Genomic DNA, 20023 nt, shown 5'->3' with positions numbered 1-20023 from the left:
GGGAACGTTTTTCAGCTGGAGATAGATGAATTATGGTCATGGCAAGAGAGAACACTTCAGAAATCTTTCGGTTTAGAAATCTAAATTGAGAATGAAGGTCCTATTATCATCCCAAACATACGCCTAATTTTTACCCTCAGAAAAATAACAGTATTAGAGGAAACTTACTACAAGTGAAAAATAGACTTAGTTGAGGCCAGCCATGAACCTAAGGATATAATAGCTATTTTTTAAAAGCTATCTGCTCATTTTTTGTGGGAAATTTTTGGTTAAGTGCATATCTTTGAAAGACATTTCATTAAAGTTCAACTTTCATGGCTTATACCTGTAGACCCTAACATAAATCCTATGTGAATGGACAAAAGTGAGTGGGTGTCATTTGTGACCTGGAAATAAAAGGTCAACCATTGGATTTATAGCTTTTTTAGTGAAAAGAACATAAAGATTCCTGCCAACTGGAGTCAATCCATATTTTAATGTTTCCTAGTTAAGATTATAAAATCAAGGGATTAGGATCATGCTGTTCAGTGAAGGTCAAAAATTAAATGTGGTGGGCTAAGTGTCATTCCCATGGGGCAGAAGTTAATATTTCAAAAACCATTTCTACCACTGGCAGTCAAGAAATGAATTGTCTATGGTCATTAACCAAGGTAAGGGGAATCCCACTATCATTACTACCATTTAATGATGATTATTACACTAATCAACTATATTGTTAAATTACTCTGCTGTTCTCCTGTAATGTCCCCGAACAGTGATAGTGGATTGATTGCTATCAAATAATTCTCATATGCGATTGGGAAGATGGAAGATCATGTATGAAGGCTTCCTTGTGGGAAAAGATGTTGCGCTGTCTTATGAATATACGAGCGGTGACCTAGAATCTTAGGTCTCATATAACATTCTTCTAAGACCAAGAATCTGTGACACTACAGACCTGTTCTTAGATATGATTCACCAGTACAAAAGTGTTTAAATACAAAAAATGAAATGCATTTCTTTTCATTGTGTGTGTGTGTGTGGTTTTTTGTTTTTTTTTTGTTTTTTTGCACCTGCTGCCACCCCCTCTGCCTTTTTTTTTCCATTTAGAAAAAAAAAAATTCATTTGCCACATCTTTTCCTTCCTCAGATTTTTGGAACTCTGGATCCCATCTCCTTTGGATTTTTATTAAGGGAGAAGAAAGGTTATTTGAATGTCTTTACAGGATGATTCAGGCACATATCCCTCATACCATTTTCAAAAATCCATTTTAAGATGTTAGAATTTTTTGAAGTTATAGAAATACAGAATATTGAAGCTGGTAATTTCCTTAAAGATTATCTACTCTAGATGCCATCATTTTCAAGATACACCTTTAAGTGCATTCTGAAAAAAAGTATGCATGGTTCTGAAAAAACAGCACCTCCAAATGAGAGACCCAAAGCCTAGGGAAGGTGGAACGACTTCCAAGGGCACATGGGTAAACAGAGGCAAAGCTTAACTGAAGCACAAGATATCTGACACCAGAAAGGCAAGGGACCGGTGGTTTCCTAGGTACCTTAGGAAATGGATGCATGGTTTCTATTTTACAAAGGTGTTTTATAAAAGCCCAATATCCATTAGACTGGCCCAAGTGCATTGGAATCCTCAGGAACAGAAACATGTAATTCAAAAGTCTACCTCAGAGAATTTCTCTTCGGAGAGTGCCGTGTGCGTGTGCGTGTGTGTGTGTGTGTGTGTGTTGTGTGGATCTGGGTGTGGGCGGGGCTGTGTTCTGGGGAGCTTTTGCTTGCAGTTTTCTAACTTTTGTCCTTCACAGTATAGACAAAGGTTAAAATTCCCATCCACTTTCACAGGCAAACCCTTTAAAGTGCTTCTACAGGAGGCAGAGAGCAGGGAGGACCTTTGATTTAAAGTTCAACATTTACATTTGTAATTTTGACTAATTTCTGTGCTCGCATTAATTAAATTGAAATTGTTTAATTAGAATAAAACTAAAATTGATCATTAGGATTAATTTAACCTGATAGGCTTTGTGTGCCTTTCTAGACAAATATTATGAAATATAGTGATAATGAAGCAGTGAGAGGTATAATTTCACATCTTATAATGATTGTAATATCTGCCAGTTGTTCTCCCTGGTATCTGGATAGCTCTGAATGTTGCTATTTGTTACATCATTACCATCCAGCTAGGGCCATGCTGTATCTCACAGTTGGCCTTTTCCCAAATATTTTTTCCTGTCAAGGTCTAAAGATGGACCAAGTTCTCTTCACCCCCACCCTCCTAAAAACATCATTCTTCCCCTTTCCCCCACCCCCACCATCTTCCAGGAAGGCTGCTTGCTCACTTGGCTCTTCCCCTGGGCCTTGCATCACAATGACCTTTGTAAACTAAGAAAGGCTGCTTGATACTCCTTATGGAATTCGCTAATGCTCCTCAGCCGTGGGGTCAGTGCTGTCAAATCTGGACTGCCCCTTTGCACCCCTTCCTGGCTGCTCGCTTGGAATAAGAACCAGGCACAAATTAAGCTGCGTGGTAAAGTGAGGGATTGACTCCCTGAGTAACGAACTCCAAGGGAGTGGAAGAGAGAAGGCAGCTTCGCCAAGTGTCCTATCAGCTTCTAGGAAATCGCTTGTCCTCTTCAGCCTCTGCCTTCCATGGAGGCTTGTCAAGCAAGCATGTGTCCACATTTGGTGCTCTCTGCCTCTTAAAGAAAATCATAGAAGAATAAGGCTACTGTTTTACCAAAGGATTCAGCCTCGGATTAGAAACATGAGGCCTGCATCTCTCTCCCAACACACTAACCAATGTACACAGCCTTTGTACTATAAGGTCGACTGTGAAATTATTTCATCTTCAAAACAATTAAGATACACATTGGTACATTAAATCCCCAGGAAACCCTGCAGACCATCTTGAGTTTCACATTCCTCCCAGCCACCACTTTGCCAGAGGAACTTACCAAAAAAAAGTATTTTTGTGTTTTTTTATTTGTTTCCTATAAGAGCCTTGAACAGCAGAATCCAAAGGGTAGTGGGAGAATGAGTCAAAATTAGATGTTTATGAAAATGAAAAAAGAAAAAAAAAACAAAACCTAGGCATAAGAACATGCTTCTCAGTAATCTGCGGTTGACTGACCAATGAGACCAGCAGAGACTTTCTCCTCCGCAGATTCTCATCTTTCTGCCCATTGGCCAATCATTCCTGGCCAAAGGCTGAGGAACTCTTAGGGTTCCCTAAGAGCCCAGGTTCTCCTCGATCACCATAAGAAAACCACCACCCGAAAAGAGACTGCTTTTACCATTCCTTTCTTCAGAATATCATCTAAAGATTCCACTTTTTATTCATGTTCTTATCCAGTAAGAAGAAACTTCTTATTTTCACAGCAAAGAGTTTTAGTTGGAAGCTTATTCACATTTAATTTGTTTCTAGAAAATCCTTGATGTTTCTCAGCATTTGAGCTAACCTAAGTTCAGGGGATTGAGGAAAAAAGTATATGGCGAGCATACACATGCTGTTACTGTATTGATTCAAGAGACAGGACTGTCCCTCATTGTACTAGGCCAAGAAGAGCAGTGACCTGGCCTAGAAAGATGCGGTTTCTATCTTCCCCGTGTCAGAAAAGAATACCATGAAACAAGCCTCAGTTCTGCATAGTCTCGTTAAGACAGAAAACACTTCCATATATTATTTCATTTTATCCTCGCAACCACCATGCTAGGAAGGTGGTCTTCATCCCTTCTTAACTGAGACAGATTCATCGTGGACTCTGTCCATCCACCCTGGGCCAGGCAGAGTCTTGTCTAACCCCATAGCAGTGCTTACGGTCTCTGGGACTACTTCCTCATCACTTGCCTCTTCAGGGAGACAGCCACCTAAGCGGGGAATGCCACAACCCGAGGTGATGCTGGATGGGCTCGCCTATCAGGAGAGAAGCATCCCAGTGTGAAGAGATGCTGGAAAGTAGCTCTCAGGCCCTGCATCACTGGTGTATTATTCCTCTACCTACTTTCTTGCTAGATAAACTCAAATTTCAGAGAGAAACTGAGGGGCAGAGTCCATGATACTGTTCCTCTGGTTTTCTTTCCATTTCTGTCCATGAAGATCATAGCCACTTTCTCTGGCTTAGTCTTAGTCTTTCTCTTGCTTAGCCTTAACCTTAGTGAGTCAAGGGAGAGAGTCAGCTCTCTCCAGATTGGTTCCCTATAATAGCATTTAGAATCCCTACTTTAACTCTTCCTGGTTCCCAACCCAAAATAGCTATTTCTTCCTCTCCAGTGTACCTTGATTGTCTGGAAAATCCCTGAGTTCTTTCTGGCCTAAAAAAATCCCTTACGTTTTTTCATAAATGCAATATGGGATCCCTTTCTTTTTTTTTTTTTGTGGGAGCAGGACATTTATTTTCATAATACTCTTTATCTGCATTTTCAAGGCAGGAAAGACAGCTTGGGAAGCCGTAGTTTTTATATCTGAAGAGATTAAATACGTACCAACCATTTTCACAAAATGCTGAAAATGATTGCAGAGAAATTCAAAGTCATGGCTGTGAAATTCTAGAACATACTTCTAGAATCTGTTACTCACTTTTCAACTGGAATGTTAACTTGAAAGCCCGATAGGGAAAATTAAGAAGATACAGTTGGCCCCTGCCTTGTCTTTCTTTCTCTTTCTTTGACTTTATAGCAGATCTGAGGAAACTTTGAATACTAACTGAAGCTTGTGTGCCCAGCCTCGGAGTCTGAAATGCCTGAGAAAGTGGTGCAGATTCCAACTGTAAAACATTCCTTCACCAAGCCTTGGAAACTCACACACTGAGGCGGGCAGAGCTCAGAGGGAACACATGTAAATGAGGCTCAGTTATAAACTCCTGAGGAGTGTTTTATTTAGTTTAAACCTGAACTTGAACTCGTAAACATGTTCCTGAAGAACAACGCCAAAAGACTGATGGAGTACAACAGGAAGCAATATTTTAGCTCAGAAAATTCACTCCTCGAAGGGAAAGAAAAATCTTCAGGTATTTTTTTTTTTTTTTTAACTCAACACCTTTAAGATAGCACAAGGTGGTAGAGCGGCAAGTTTTTTGTGATTGCAGACTCCAGTGAAAGTTAACAGGTGTCATTTGAACTTAGCACCATTCTTACAAAATGAACGCTAGGATCTCCCATCCTTATGGTGATTTAACAAGAGAAAAGGATATTTAAAGAGTCAATGAACGTTTAACAGTCCAGTGTGTAATTGGTTTCATTAAAATATAATAAAGCGATAGCGGAATGCGTTAACTGTTCCAGATTAGCACTGTGTGTGTGTGAGTTCTGAGTTTGTTCCGAAATGTCAGTTACTAGGGAAGCCGTATCTGGTAGGATTTATCGGACAACAAAGGAGGTGATTTTGTTACCGTGCTTGATTTTATAAAACACATTCTTAAATCCGTCTTCAGGAATCTTTGCTTGGGAGATCTCTACCATCTCTAAAGGCATGACTGGAAATGTAAAAATGAATTAATTAAATTTTCTGTGTTAGGATGATATTACCTCTCTCTAAGAAGCATAGGTTCCTGACAGGGAAACCAAATAGCTCTGCCGGTCCTATGTATGATGCGTATGTCCAAACCGTTGGTAAGACCCTTCCTATATAGGGCTAATGTTATGGGATCATTGCCTTTGTTCAGCTCTCCACCCTGACCCCACGAAGAAGCTTCCCACTCACCTCCCCTAGAAATATTCAGGAAGAATCGAATCGTTTGTAGTAATGAATATTGCTTAGTTGTAAATTTAATCTACAAATTTAGAAGGAAATAAATCTGAACATAAAAAGCATTTGCTGTTTCAGCATTAAAAAAAAAAAAAAGTACTGTCATTTGAAACTGCCAACTCCCCCATGTGGGTTTGTTTTGCAAGTCACGTCTTAACAAAGACAAGTTGTGTTGCCATAAAACCCTAAGTCCTACCACATTTTCAGAAGGAAGAGGAAAGCATTGTTCACTGATCCCTGGTTTGTGCTTTTAGGGATGTCACATGGAGCTTGGCCTGGGCTCGGGGAAATCATTCCATTTCTATCCAGGGTAGGGAGACCTTGACCCCACCCCAAGCCATCAAGATGACAGCAACGCCTTGCCTCCCATGACCATGCTGCTTACCCTCCAGGCTGGTATTTCAAAGTCATTTAGGCCAGTATTTGAAAGTTTTGTGTTTTGTATTTGTTGTCTCCTCCTGCCAATGCCATGATGACAGGTATACCCAGTCCTGCCTTGCAGATAAGTCAAGTCAGACCCACGAAGACACAGAGAGTAGAATATGAACAGTCTTACCCCAGTCGCCCATCCACGCTGTGAACAAGGAAAAGATGACTCCTGGAACTAGTGAAATGGAAAAGCAGGTGTTGACAGAAAGTAAAGAAGTTTAGGAATGGGATCTTTGTAAGCAGAATCAGAGTGGCCTCCTGGGATGCCACGCCCAGGTCAGCCAGTGACTGAGCTGGGACTCCCAATTCATAGTCCCATGCTGAGGTGCACCTCACTATTGTCTCTTTTCTCATGGGTTTCGAGAACTGAGATGCTACAGCCCCCTCCACCTTCTGCCCCAATTCTGCCTCTAAGCCTCATTTCTTTGGCTCTTCAGCTTACTAAGAAGCTCTCCATTCCAGCTGCTGGGGGTGGGGGGTGCTTGTGGCTGTGGCTGAGTGTGGTCTGTGCTTCCTTTCTTAATCCGGTGAATGCAGGAGGAAGGGCTGTTGGTTTCTGTGGCCTTTGGGAGAGGAGGGGTCTGCTCTAAATCCTGGGGGGGGGGGGGGGCTCAAACCCAGGTGGAGAGGGAGAGAAAGAGACTAGCTAGAGGGGAGGGGGGGCTGGCAGGAAACAGGGCTTGAAAAGGACAGGAGGAAGGAACCCGGACTGTGACCAGAGGGTGAATAAAGGGGACAGAAGCAAAGACCTGTGCTCTGGGCCGTGCCAATCGGCGCCAGCTGCGGTGGAAAGGTCCAAAGGTGGCAGATGCCATCCGGTGCCTAAAGGGCTCTTTGGCTGAAAAGGTTAGTTTGGCAATTCATTTCTGGCAAACTACCAGATCCTCGGTCATTCTATTGCAGAACGTCTCTGGGAGACTTTTTGTAATAACTGGACTTTTTGCTTTAATGTTCTTTTTTTCCACTTTCCAGGCTTTCTCTACCTGTACAATCCAAACACTACATCTACATGATAGATGTGCTGTGAACCTGAGTGGTGTTTGGGAAGGGCTTCCTAGCTCGGGGGGGAAGAGTAGGAGCTGGAGAGAAGCACTGGGTGGAATGATTATTACAATGTGGCCACACTCTGCTGAGCTCTGACCTCCACTCCCACGCCTCTCTTTTTAAACAAGAAAGGTTACCTCCCTGGGCCACCATTGGGCCAGCCCCAAGTGTGACTGTCTGCACTTGTTAGACAACAGGCATTTAATTATGGTTGGAATCTGATGTGCAGAAAACATACATTTTTTTTTTTTTCATTTCATAGCTCCCTAGGAAATCATTCTCCTCTGTCCCTACTGTACTCAACTCTCCCCACCACCAGAAAAAAAAAAAGGAAAGAAAGACCCAAGGAAAGATTATCTTAATACTGAAATCAAAAATTACAAAAGGGTAGCCTGCCTTCTTTAGTTTTGCCCCTGGGGCAGACATTAGCCAATAATAAAGACGGTATTGTATCTTCAGACCAGAGCCAGCTTTTTAATGGCTAACTTCCCACGTGCAAAAAGGGTCTGTCCCGTTTTGGGGCATTAAAAATAACAGCATTTAATGAATCTGTAACTCACATCTTTCATCTTTTTTCCCCTGCGCCATAAAAGGGGTGGCCTGATGCCTTCCGATATTTGGTTTGGACTTTGTGGAATCAAAAAGAATAAAAAGGAACAAATAATAAACAGCAGGCCCCCCGGCTGAAAATCGAGCTCGAAGTACCATTGTCACCGCATTTCCGCTAGAGCAGAGCCGTCCAGCGCACAGTCCAGGCTCCACCCGGAAAATCCGGAGTGCCATCCTAGCCAAACAGATAGGAACTCTGGACAATTTCATTGGGGCTGTTGTCCCCTTAATCTCCACGCTGCACCTCAGATCTCAAGCAGCTTCCGTGGCGCGGGCTCACTTTAATGGATAGAATCTATTTTTCATGAAAAAGCAGGAAATAAGCTGTCTCTTTCATAAAAAGATTTACAAAATGTAATCATTGTTGAAATATTCCCTTTGAACTGCCGTGTCCACGGGGGTCTCCGGCTCCCAGAGTCGTGCTTCATTAGAACCCCGTCACAAGCGGCTCCAGAAGGGCAGGTACGCTGGTGGTGCCCGGCTTTGATGTCTTGAATGAATGAAAGAAAAGCACAATAAAAAAGAGCTGTTGATCAAGCATAAAATACTCTTTAAGCTGACAGAATAGCAGCGTTAACACACCCTAAGCTGCTTTTAGTTTTTCCCTTTTTTCCTCACATTTTCCTGTGCTTTGTGTACAGTGGGGGTTTGTATTTTATAAGAAGTCTCTGATCTATGTAGTATGCCGTTCGCTAACAAAAACCAAAATAGGATTGTTTCTGTCCCACTTGGTTGCCTGACGACTCCCCCCCAACTCCCTGCCTCCCCTCTCCCCCCCCTCCCCCGCTCACCCCCAACTTCCAAGGCGTGCAGTTTAGCCTTGCAAGGCAAGGGCCCAAATGCCTTTCATAAACTTGAGCCAATTCCTTTTGTGTGGTTGGTTTCGCTGCTCTGATTTTAATACCGCAATTAAAGACAGATTTTTATTTTCTCAAGAACTTTCTCTTGCAACTGGGGGAATGGAACTGACGCAGCTGCTACTTTTAACTAAGAAATTATATCATTAAGTAAGAGAGAGCCGCCTTGTTGAGCGATGACTTTCGAAGGGAACCGGTTCTCCTGGGGCCTCACGTGGACCGTAGGACCCGTACACATGTTAGAGTTAGAGAGCCCATTTACCTGGGCCTGCTGGTTTTCTGTGCTTGCCTCTACCCGGGTATTAGCTCATCTAAGTCCCATAAAAACCGATCAAGTTTTTATCTCCATTTCATGGAGCCTCATACTAAGACTCGGGAGTGCTAACTAACTTGCCTAAGATGACTTCACTAGTACAGAATGCCGTGTACTGGTTAAATAATGGGATTCTGCTAACTCGGCCTCTGGGGCCTGAGCTCCACCAGGATGCACATAGCCTTCTTGGAAGTCTGCAGAGTGAACTTGAGCGGGCCAGAGTTTCGTGAGGTAAAAGGTTACTCAGATGAAAATATAAAGGGAGACCAAAAAAGAAAAACGTATTTGATGGGGAGGCAGACACTAGGGCAAGTTGGAATGCGGTGAAAGATTCAGACTTTGGAACTACAGTAGGAATAATTGGATTGTGTGTGTACACTCAAGGTTTGGAGGTGCTGGATGGCTTATTGGGTAAAAAGATTAGTGTTTTCCCGTCTTGAGGTTTGAACCAAACGGAGGTCTTGGCCGGGAGCAGCCCGGTCACTCTCCAGGGAGCGGTGGTTTGGACAAATCCTCTGTGCTTGTAGTAAATAGGCAGCCGTCCATGTTACAAAACTATTGCACGTGCTACTGACGCAGTTGGCCACAGTTGGCCGCACTGCAGGAGCTCTTCCATCCGAACTGCCTGGGGCAGCTCGTGGAGACCTGTGTGTGTCTCTCAAGACACTCAAGAGAGTGTCTGTCATGGCAGGGGTTGGGGGGGGTAGCCACATGGCATGAACGTGGATGTGGCACAGCTATGCTAGAAGTCATCCATCTAAATACCCTATTGGGGTAACTGACTCCAGGCTTGAAGAAACTTAAAGATAGCCCCTCCCCCTCCCTCCCTCCCTCCCTTCCTTCCTTCCTTCATCTGTATTTAGAAGGTGCCTACTCTGCCCCAGCCACTGGGCGAGACACTGGGGATGCCACATTCAACAAGATACCCATTTTCTTGGGGAAAACACAGGTTAATTACAGTTCAGAGACTATGACAGAGGTAAACCCCAGGACAAAAGGCCTGGAGAAAGACCCCTTGGAGGAAGGGATGCTAACCTGAGAACACAAGAACTAGCAAGTGTTAGCAAAGCCAAGGAGAATGGGATCGCCCGTGCCGAGGCCCAGCAGGGAGAAAGCACTTGGCTTTGGGGGATCTGGAAGAAGTTTAACACAGCACAAGTGTTGAGTACAAGCAGTGAAAAGATAAGGCCACAAAGGTAAGTGGGGCCAATCATGGCCCATTAATGTTTTAATAGTTTCCTGTACAATAAACAAGTCTTGGTTTAGCATTATTGAAAACAGGCTTTCTTTAATTAACAAAATCAGACAAGAAAAACGATGGCAGAGATCAAAGCCCGTGGCTGGCAATACCAGTAACTGACACCTGTGGATAGCGGCCCACCTTCCTCAGAAGAAACCGGTGTATAAGAACCTGTTCTCCTCTTGTGTCGTGCAGAGCAGTCCTCATGGCAGTCCTCTAGGGGCCCGAGGACAAAGAGCTGCTCACTTCAAGTCACACAACTAGTTAAGGGAAAAAACAGGACTCGGTCCTGGGTCCCTTGGACATTAGATGCTCAGCCTCATCAGTCAGTATTAGGTCGCTAAAGGTTGATCCTACTGTGAGGACAGCAGGGTACCTGGTATCTTGAAAGGTATAGAAGGCTGCAGTTCAGTGCCATCTTTCTGCCCAATGGCTCCTTAAGGGCAGGACCTGTCTGTCATTCCCATTCTATCCCCAGGGCCTAGCAGACATAGTACTGAGCACACATTAGGCCCCTAGTGCTTGTAGAATGAGTGATGAAATGCTCCCGGATGGTGTCTACTGCTGTGAGAAACCTGGAAGGCCTGTCCGTTTCTGTTGTATTGAAAGGGCGCCGGGGAGCTACCTTTGGGCTGATTTGCCAAGGGCAACTCATTTGTGCTCAACAGTGGGCTTTAGCTCACCCAAACAAGAGCGGGAATCCAAAAACAATGAACTGGAAGAGTGCAACCCAGTAGAGACAGCATCTCCTCAAGAGAAGAGTCAAAATGGCGGCCGCAGCTCTCACCGTCCTGGTGTGTAGTGTCCTCTTGGGGGCTGATGAGGAGTTGAGCCTGCTGGGGCAGTGGGGACAGAGGCCTCCCAGTATATGCACATCTCTGTTTCATGTGTGCGAATGTCCTTAAATAACCCACCTTGCCTGGAGAAGAAAGCGAAGCGTCACACCCAGTTCTGGATTCCACATTAACAGCCTCCTTCCGCAGTGTTCAACTTTGCCCTTGAGGCCCTTTGTTTAACTTTTTAATCTGAAAAACAGATACTGCTGCGTCTCAGTCTGTACCACCCTCCCCATCCCCACCCCCTGCACCCTCTTTTTTTTCCTGGTTAATGTAAAATATAGCTATCTCAAACAGACTTGCATTTCCTTTTGTTGTTCAAATATACATCCTGCCCCCTTAGTGAGAAGAGTATATAAAAGACCCTTTTAAAAAAAAAGTTGTTATTCACAGTAGAACATTTGTTGTTGACGAAGGAGTCCCGTCTTCATCGTCGACCATGTCTTGGGCCCACCTCATGACCAAATTTTGGGAAAGTTTCCTAATTGCTTTCTGTGGGGCATAAGAAAGGAAAGAGCCTGGCACCGTCAGAGGTGCCTGCTGCCATCCCAGCCTTCCTGTTTAGGATGCAGCCGGATGGATATTGTTTATGGTTCGTAAAACCTGACTACTGTGAGGATTCCAGAATCCCAGCAGAAAGGGGTTCGAACTTTCATGGAGCTGTAAATTAAGGGGCGGGAAGTGTGATAAAACTCCATAGAGAACGGTGCAAAAAAAAAAATTTCGCGCTGCAATGGTTAAATGAAATTTTATAAGCACATTCAGTGTGGAGCTGTTTTGCATTACATGAGTTGAATACCTTAGAGACGCCACATCTGCAGGCACTTTATTAAATCCTTAGTCAGCACTTTCCAACCTGATGAGATTACTTCTTCATTTGACTGGAGAAAAGGAAAGCTGAGCTCTGGTCCTGGACTGCAGGTTTCTTTTGATGTTTCACCTTGAACACTGAGAGAGGACAATTACCACCTCCCCCTCCGCTCCCCCCAGCACATCCCAAACTGTAGAAACTGTGAATGTAACAGAGTAATTTTACTGAACTGGAGCCTCTGTGGGAGTGTGGATTTATGGATCTCCGAAACAACGATTGCTGGAAGTCTCTGAGGGAAAAAATAGATCAAAGCTCTGTGTTTACTTCCTTAATGTAAATGTATCAAGATAACATCGTCCTATATTGTATTGTAATATTGGAACTCTCTGCAGATAAGGGACAGAGATTCCTTTGTAGTCCATCTGGATACAGTAGGTTAGATTAAGGGGTTTATAAAATATGAAGGCAGAAACCATATGAAATGTAAGCTTGTGTCAGTAAATGTCTGAAGACAATTTTTTAACTCTCCATAAATGAATTTTGTTTAGTATGGCACCATTTTCCCAGTGATTTGCTACTCAACCCCAACAATTTAACAACCTCAGGAGTATTTTTATATTTCTCTTGTATGACCCAAGGAAAAAAAAATGCTCAGAGTCATTCTTCAAGTGACGTTTTGAAACTAGCATTGCTTGCTTAATAGATTTTCTAAGAAAACACCACAAGAGAAAAGTGGGCTTTTCCAAACACTGTCTTGTCCCTTTGATGTTACTAGTAGTTCATGGAAGTTTCTAGAAATCGAGTGGCATATTACATGTGTAACTGTTGCATTCATCATAAAGAAATTAGGAGCATCTTCAGTTACACACTGTGAGAAGATAATGCAGTGAAATGGATGAGTTTTCTTATTATTATTATTCTGACTGTTTATCTGCCATCTCAGCAAATAAATGATTTCATCAAAGAGACCACATCCCCCCCACCTCCAAAAAAACCGCAAAAAACAAAAAACAAATTCCCTGTGTGGTTTCCCCTAACCAATTGATTTCCCATTCTGGGGAAAGCCTTGGTCAAGTAGCTGGGTTAATTGTCATGAAGATTAGTGTGATGTTGAAATAAGTACTAATGGTCAAATTACAGGAGTGAAAAAGTTTAAGAATAGGTTTTGGTTTGGGCCTGAAAGGGTTAATTAAGTTTTTTTCACGGGTTATTAAAGACCCCCAACCCATGCCTTCAGGAGTCATATTGACACCACACCACAGGGCAACTCGCTTCTCTATTGACATGTTGCTGGTCAGAGTACAATAGCCTTCTGTGTCTGAAAATCATTGCTAAAATCATCTCAAGGAAAAAAAAAAGTTTGAAAGCTCTAACGGTAGACAAAAGCCCAAGAGCTGCAGTGCGCAGCTCAAAAACCCGGAGTCAGCAACTTCTATTGATTAAAAACTAACCTTTAAAGTAACTCTGAGAGTGTGTGGTTAGCATTTAAATTTAAACATGTCATGAGTTGATTTGTGTTACTGAATACCAACTCAGAAGGAGTAACATTCACATCGCATTTTTTTTCTAATTCCCTTAAGCAGCTAAAGTATTTCATGAAATGTCAATAGGGCAAAAAGAAAAAGTGGGGGGGGGGGGCGCAATGCTAGGCCTTGTAGTTTTCTTTCCCATGCAAATACTCACCCCCCCCCAAAGAAAAGTGTGGAGAGTGAAACACAATAATTAGTCCTTTGTCTAACTTTCCCAAGTGCCAGAGAAAGACAGATTAATTAAATATACAACAGTGTTGGTTTTTGGAGTGGGGGTCTTGCTTGCTGTGTAGGTCATAAATTAGGCAGAATAAATACTTCAATGTGTTTGCAGTGGGCCTGCTACGTCAGAGCCACTGGAAGGTTGGTGGGAGGAGAGCGGAGGGTTTCTTGCTAATGATAGTCACGTCTGGGTCTGTCTGGTTGCTCTTAGCAACCAGACATGATGTAACACCAGGATGAACTTGAACTTGGGGGACTTGAAAAGAGAACAATAGACCAGAGCAATCAATAAAGCCTATTTCAGTGAAGGATTACAGAGCTGCTCTGGGGTAACCTTGTCGGCAAGGCACACACTGAATAGTAAGATGTGTGAAGAAACTTTTTTTTTTTTTTTTTTTTGCTTTGCTTTTTAAGAGAAGTGCAGAGCCACTGCAGATTTTTGTAGTGCACTGAGGTTGTGTCCAGAAACTGTGGTATGGAAAACTGCTCCCCCTGCCGTCTCCCTGGGTCCCCCGTGTTTGCTTCAAGAGTTACTATGCAGCGTCAGATTGAAGAAGGCTGGAATTTCACAACTGACTTAGAAAGTGTGAGAACAGAAATCCTTTAAGCATTATTCTCCGCACCCAAACTTGGAGACTGTTTTGTGAGTGAGAGACCGCTGCTAAGGCATGCCTGGATCCCTCAGCTGTGAGGAGAGGCCTCCTGGAAATAGAGTTCGGGCCTTGCCTCCCCTCTCCTCTCTTTCCCGTCTTCTTCCTTTTGTCCAGTTAGATTTAGGCCGTGTGTCTTTGCCAGGATGATTTCCTTTCGGGACACAAGAGGCTTTATTGTGTTCCCCAGAGCATTTGGTCAAAGAAGAACGTCTAAAAGTACACAGGATGCGTAGTTTTTCGGGTTAGGCTTGGGTTTTTCAAGTCCTCTGGAAATCAAAGGTAGCTTGTGTGACCAGGAAATTTCATACCTGGTAGGTATCCACGTAGCTATCATTTCGCCATTCACCCCTGGGATCATGGCCATCCTTTACCTAATTGAATTTCTTGGGCACCGATGAGCCTTCATCTGACTGAATCCACTGGAAGGTGCCCCTTTCTGACACTGCCAACTCAGAGATTTCAGAGACATTCACTTTTGCTGGAAGTTGACGATTTTTCTGTGAATGATGATGAATGTGGTGAATTTGGCAGGGTATCTCTAGGGAAAAGTTGGTGAAGCCAAACACTTCCCCATTTCACTTGAGAAACCGACTCGGAGATTAGACCATAAGTGGTCACTTTGTTTAGCTCACAGAGAAAGCAGTGCTGGCCCATAAAGTGATGTATCACCAGACTGTTGTCCAAAGCCAGTCCCTAAGGATTTTTGTAACTTGTAACTGGGCCCAGCAGGCATATGGAAGGCTCTCAATAAGCACCAAATGAACAAAAGCAAGAATAAGGACTATGCAATGGCCTCATTTTTGTCCTTTGGACATCATGGCAGCCCAATAGGGTGAAATCTTAATCCCATTGAATTCTTCTACGTCATTTGTGAAAAATTATCTTACAAATGTTGAATGGAAAGGAGCATTTTACCTCATGAAATCCACTTCAGGCACACATAAAGGAAACTGGGTATCAAAGAGATGCTGTGACTTGCCCAAGTCACCCAGGACTCTGCGCGCAGCACTTTTTCATACTTCACCTCCACTTATTTTTATATCACTGTTGATCATCTGCGCTCGTTCAGAGAATGTCACAACACTGTCTTCAGTGCCTCCGTCTCATAGGAAAGGAGATGTGAAAATCCCCCAAGTAGCCATTGATCAGCCCAGGAAACCTCTTCCCTCACCCTTTGTCCATTCATTCAACACTTCTTTGTGGAGAACCTTCTACTCAAACCTGTCCAGAGTCCGTCCCTGTTCTATCTTCTTTCCTCAACCGAGAAGACACTGCAAATAATGGGTGTATGCCTGAAGAAGTTTCACTAAACTTCTCAGGCACTGTGCTAGACACTGAGGACTCAGTGACAGGATGATCAAGCTTCTCGCCCTCCTGCTGCTGCCCTGCCTGACTGCAAAACCCATATGCATATTTCAAGTGGACATAAATACTTCATTTCTGAGACACACTCAGAATGTTGGCAAATCCCAGTGAAGACACTGAGCTTCAACTTCGGAGGATTAAGATCAGCTTCAGTGACTCAGGATTTACTACTGTCTATCACTCCTCTCTTCCAGTCCCAGAAAACCCTCTCCCCTCCCCCACTTCATTCCTAATATAGATCCCAATTTCACAGTCGGAAGAGCGACTTCTAAAATATGTCACTTTCCAAATTGTACCCCTAATCGCTCTTTTCCTTTTGTCTTCCAGTCCTGGTACCTGGGATAAAAGTCGCAGCGTCCCACCATCCACCAGACAGACCACCTGACCCCTTCTCAACACTGTAACATGGACGCGTCCTCAACCCAGCGCGGTTACAACTTCACTGTCAGTGGAAGGGGAGAATCAAATCAACTTGTACATGGAAACAGCGAGCATTATGGTCAAACAGCAAAGGCCATAACCTTTTGGGATTTTTTTTTTTAAATACTTTAGGGACTGTTGTAATTTTCTCATATGGTGCTGGAAATGGTTGGGCTTTGTAACATTTGGAGTGTTTTCCGTGGTAGCGTGAGCATTAGGTGATGTGGCTAGTGGAGGTCTGCCCTTGCTCACTGACTCCCGTTGTAACACACTTCCCTTACGGAGCCTGACTGTTTCACAGTATTTCATGAATTTACCCACACAGGTGTGAGCCTCCTTGAGTCATCAGGAGGCACATGGAGAACTAAATCTTTTGTAGTAGCTGAGATCTGCAATATATAACTTATGGGACAGTCAAAGGGCAATGTTTTTCTGTAACATATTGGAAAAAGAAAATGCAGTTGTGTTCCTTTTTTATTTTTTCTTTTAGTTTGGTTTGGTTCAGCAGTCAGCAGTTAAATATATAACATGGCCCACAAGGACAGTGAATCCACTCACGTTGCAGAACAATTCTGAAATGACAAACTACTACTACTACTATTCAGTTTTTTAAAAGTTGTGAAATGCTGCACTTACATTTTAAAAAAAAAAAAACATTTTTTTCAACAATTTCAACAATGACACACAAATTCACATGGAAATGGGGAAGATGGTCTGTTTTGACAGAAACTGACAGGAATCAATCAAAACAATCGAATTTTGAAATGAGTAAAGTGCAATTTCATTGGATAGCTAAATATCTTTGTAAGATAGAGATTGTTGAAAATTCTATTTTTGTTTTTCAAGTCCTTCCACCCCGGGACTCTAAATTATCGGGGTAAAAAACAGCCTTGCAAGAAAAAGGGGAGCTATTTTTGCTTTTTATGTTTTTTATTGTTAAACTTGTATCCCTTTAAAAACTGAAGGAAAATTTAAAAAAAAAAAAACAAAAAAACAAATCTAATGGTGCTTTTACCACGATATGTTAACTACATTAAATGCTAATTAATTATTTTCTGTTATCAAAGCACATAACTAAAATGAAATCATGGTATCTGTTAATTTTATAAGCTAGAAGTCACTATAATGGATTATGCCAATTCTGAAAATTTTTACATGTATCCAGCAACATAGGATTTATTAGTTATCAGACACTTCATTGTACCAGAGATTGTCCAGAACTTTTCAAGACCTTTGCGCCCCTGAACTGGGCTATGGGGAAAAAAAATAACAATAATAATAATAAACCAATACTGACACAAATGCTGGTGGGTGCCCATTCAGATCAAGGGTACCTGTTAGGGAAAAAAAAAAAAAGTTTGCACCCCCAAATGTCCTGTAGCTTATGTAAAAAAAAAAAAAAAAAAAAAATACACACACACACACACACAAAAAACAAAAAAAAATAACAAAAAAAAAGTGCAAGTGATTTTTCTACCAGACAGCGAAGCACCCCTTTGCTTCCCATGCAACTTCAAGAAGGTTTCCTATACTATACATATATATACGTTCTGGTTGGCAAGCCCTGCTGATCAGAGAAAGTCTCTGCATGTTCTAGTGTTAGTAACTAATTTTTATATAGTTAATGTAGGATAAAGTAGAGTGCATTAAGACACAATATTGTAATCCCTACTCTAGGCACTTGCCTTTAAACTATGTTTTTCAGCCCTTCAGAAGGGTTCTACTACTGTCCTATACAATCAAGTAACTGAAATTCTTGGGAAGACACTTTGCTCCTCATCTTTCCCCCCCGAAACAATGTTGTTTTGTTTTGTTTTTTTTCCTTAATTTGCACGAAAACAAAAATTCCATATCAATGTGCCTTGCCCTGGATAGCGATTATTTGTGGAATTGTTGCACATGCTCCTCTATTGAAAGGGGTTTTTCCCTAGTCAAGCATTTGGAGACACTTTTTGTAAATGTGACTTTTATGTCAGCCATCGTCAGTTTCAACATCTAGAACTAAATAGAGAGTTAGTTGTTCCGCAGATAGGAGTAGTCTTTATTGTCCTCTGTGGTCAGTGGCAGTGCTATTCTGAGATCTGTAGATGGCTTAGAATATCAGTATTTTGGATGTTGCTGCATTTTACAATTTATTTGGAGTCTTCCTTTATTCCCCCCCCCCAGATATATGAAAATATGCAATACCTGCTTATATCGTGTAGAAAAGCTTAGCGATTATTAATTTTTCTTTTATTTTTTTTATTTGACCAAAGTCGGTGCTGCACTTGACGCAGTGTGTTTTAGGTGTTTGTCTTTGTACTTTTTTTGTGATTTTTGAATGCACGTGCGCAGGAAGGGCTCCTCTTAGAGAAGCAGTCAAACTGTGAAGCACTAAGCTGACCCTGCTTCAAGCAATTTTGTTTTTACAACTGTTCCTTTCACAAGCAAGCCTTAAAAAAAAAAAGACAACTTCCTTTTTCTTCAGCTCCCACACCCCATTTTTCTTAGCAGACTGCAGTCAATCCACATTCAATAAAAAGTATATAATGCCCATTTTTATATGCACGTTTTTAAACTTCCAAGTTCTGAAAATTGTTTACTGGTTATCTCTATTTAAGGAAAAAAAAATAAAATAAAACATTTTGGATTTTCATATGTGTCTGATAAGTGGTTGAATAGTCGTTTGGCGCTGTTGTATGGTGTGATTGTCAGTATATGGTGTCACTTCCTATAGCCAGCCAGCATACTTTGCCTTCCCCTATAGCACTTAGCTGGGCATTACTTTATTATGACATATGTGCACTAAAAAAAAGAAAAAGTAAAAAAAACAAAAACAGAAAAAAACACAAAAAAAATAGCAGCTTTCAGTGCTTCACAGTGAAGGGAAAAAAGCCTAGACAAACATTTTGTCAGAACCTTGCGATAAGCCAAGGTATTACCAGTAAATTGGTTGTATATACAATAAAATTGCACCCTTTTTTTAAAACAAAACAAACTAAGCAATAGTTTGGGCAGTTTTAGTTGTTTTTAGTGAGCATGTTGTAGTCATGACTGCAAAGAGAGAGAATAAACTGCCCACTCAGAAGATATGTAATTTGTATTGTTGTATAGTTTTATTGATTACACTGATTTATTCTACCCTATTTTATAATGCAGGACTTTTGTAATGTTGTTTAAATGAGGAAAAATTTCTGTCAAATTAGCCTAGTGAAATTTCTGATTGTCCATTATAAAGGCAGCGTTCATAGAATTGCTTTTCTTTCTTTCCCGCCCCTCCCCCTTTTGGGAACTGGATTTAAGTTTAAAACTTTCCTGTTTCCTTTTTTTTTTTTTGTAAGTATTTAAATACAGTTATTTTTTTTTTCTCTCAATGGTATAGCATATTCCTATGCTTGAGAAGTATAGGTCTACTGAAAAACCATTGTAAATGGACGTTACAGGTATGCTGTATTTTTGAAGGTATTTTGTTGTATTAAGTTTGATGAAGCTAAAATTAGGGAACTCTGAACAGATTTGCAGGAAAAAAAATGTTTTAAAGGCTTTAAAACATTAAGGAAGCAGTCTAGGGTGATAACGAACAGGGGTCAAGTATTAAATACACTAAGTTACATTTTTGTTCATGTTTCATTGTCCAGAAAGCAGCAGGAAACTGTAGTTCAGTTGTGATCAAGCAGGAAAAAAGAAACACCAACAATCCGAGTGTTTACCTTTTTAGATGAAAGCCAAGCGAAGATGTTTGAGGAAGACTTTGCTACCTGGGGTGTGTAGACTGACAGGCTGAGGGCTGGCCAATTAAAGGCCCTGCCCTTGATTCTGAGACACATTGGAATTTTTTCTCTCCCATCAAATGGCATTAACAATATTGACAAAGAGAAGTCCCTCAACTCACTCTCTGTGGTTTTTCTTTGGGAACTGAAGTCAGAGGCACAAACACTAAATCTGATCGTTTTTCTATATGCTTTTTTTTTTTTTTCTAACC

At 41.8% G+C, this 20023-nt stretch overlaps 1 protein-coding gene across 3 annotated transcripts in view; it reads left to right on the top strand.

Moving 5' to 3' along the window:
* NFIA (nuclear factor I A) overlaps positions 1–18888 on the top strand; it is a 361469-nt gene extending 342581 nt beyond the window's left edge. For all 3 annotated transcript variants that reach the window (XM_046007063.1, XM_046007071.1, XM_046007054.1), the window contains one exon: positions 15970–18888. In XM_046007063.1, coding sequence (XP_045863019.1) covers positions 15970–15987 — 18 coding nt within the window. In that variant the 3' untranslated portion in view covers positions 15988–18888. The remainder of the gene's footprint in view (positions 1–15969) is intronic.
* The last annotated feature ends 1135 nt before the right edge of the window (positions 18889–20023 follow it).

This window comes from Meles meles, chromosome 1 (genome assembly GCF_922984935.1).
Source record: "Meles meles chromosome 1, mMelMel3.1 paternal haplotype, whole genome shotgun sequence".
Lineage (NCBI taxonomy): Eukaryota > Metazoa > Chordata > Mammalia > Carnivora > Mustelidae > Meles > Meles meles.
This window is presented reverse-complemented; position numbering and strand designations above follow the sequence as displayed.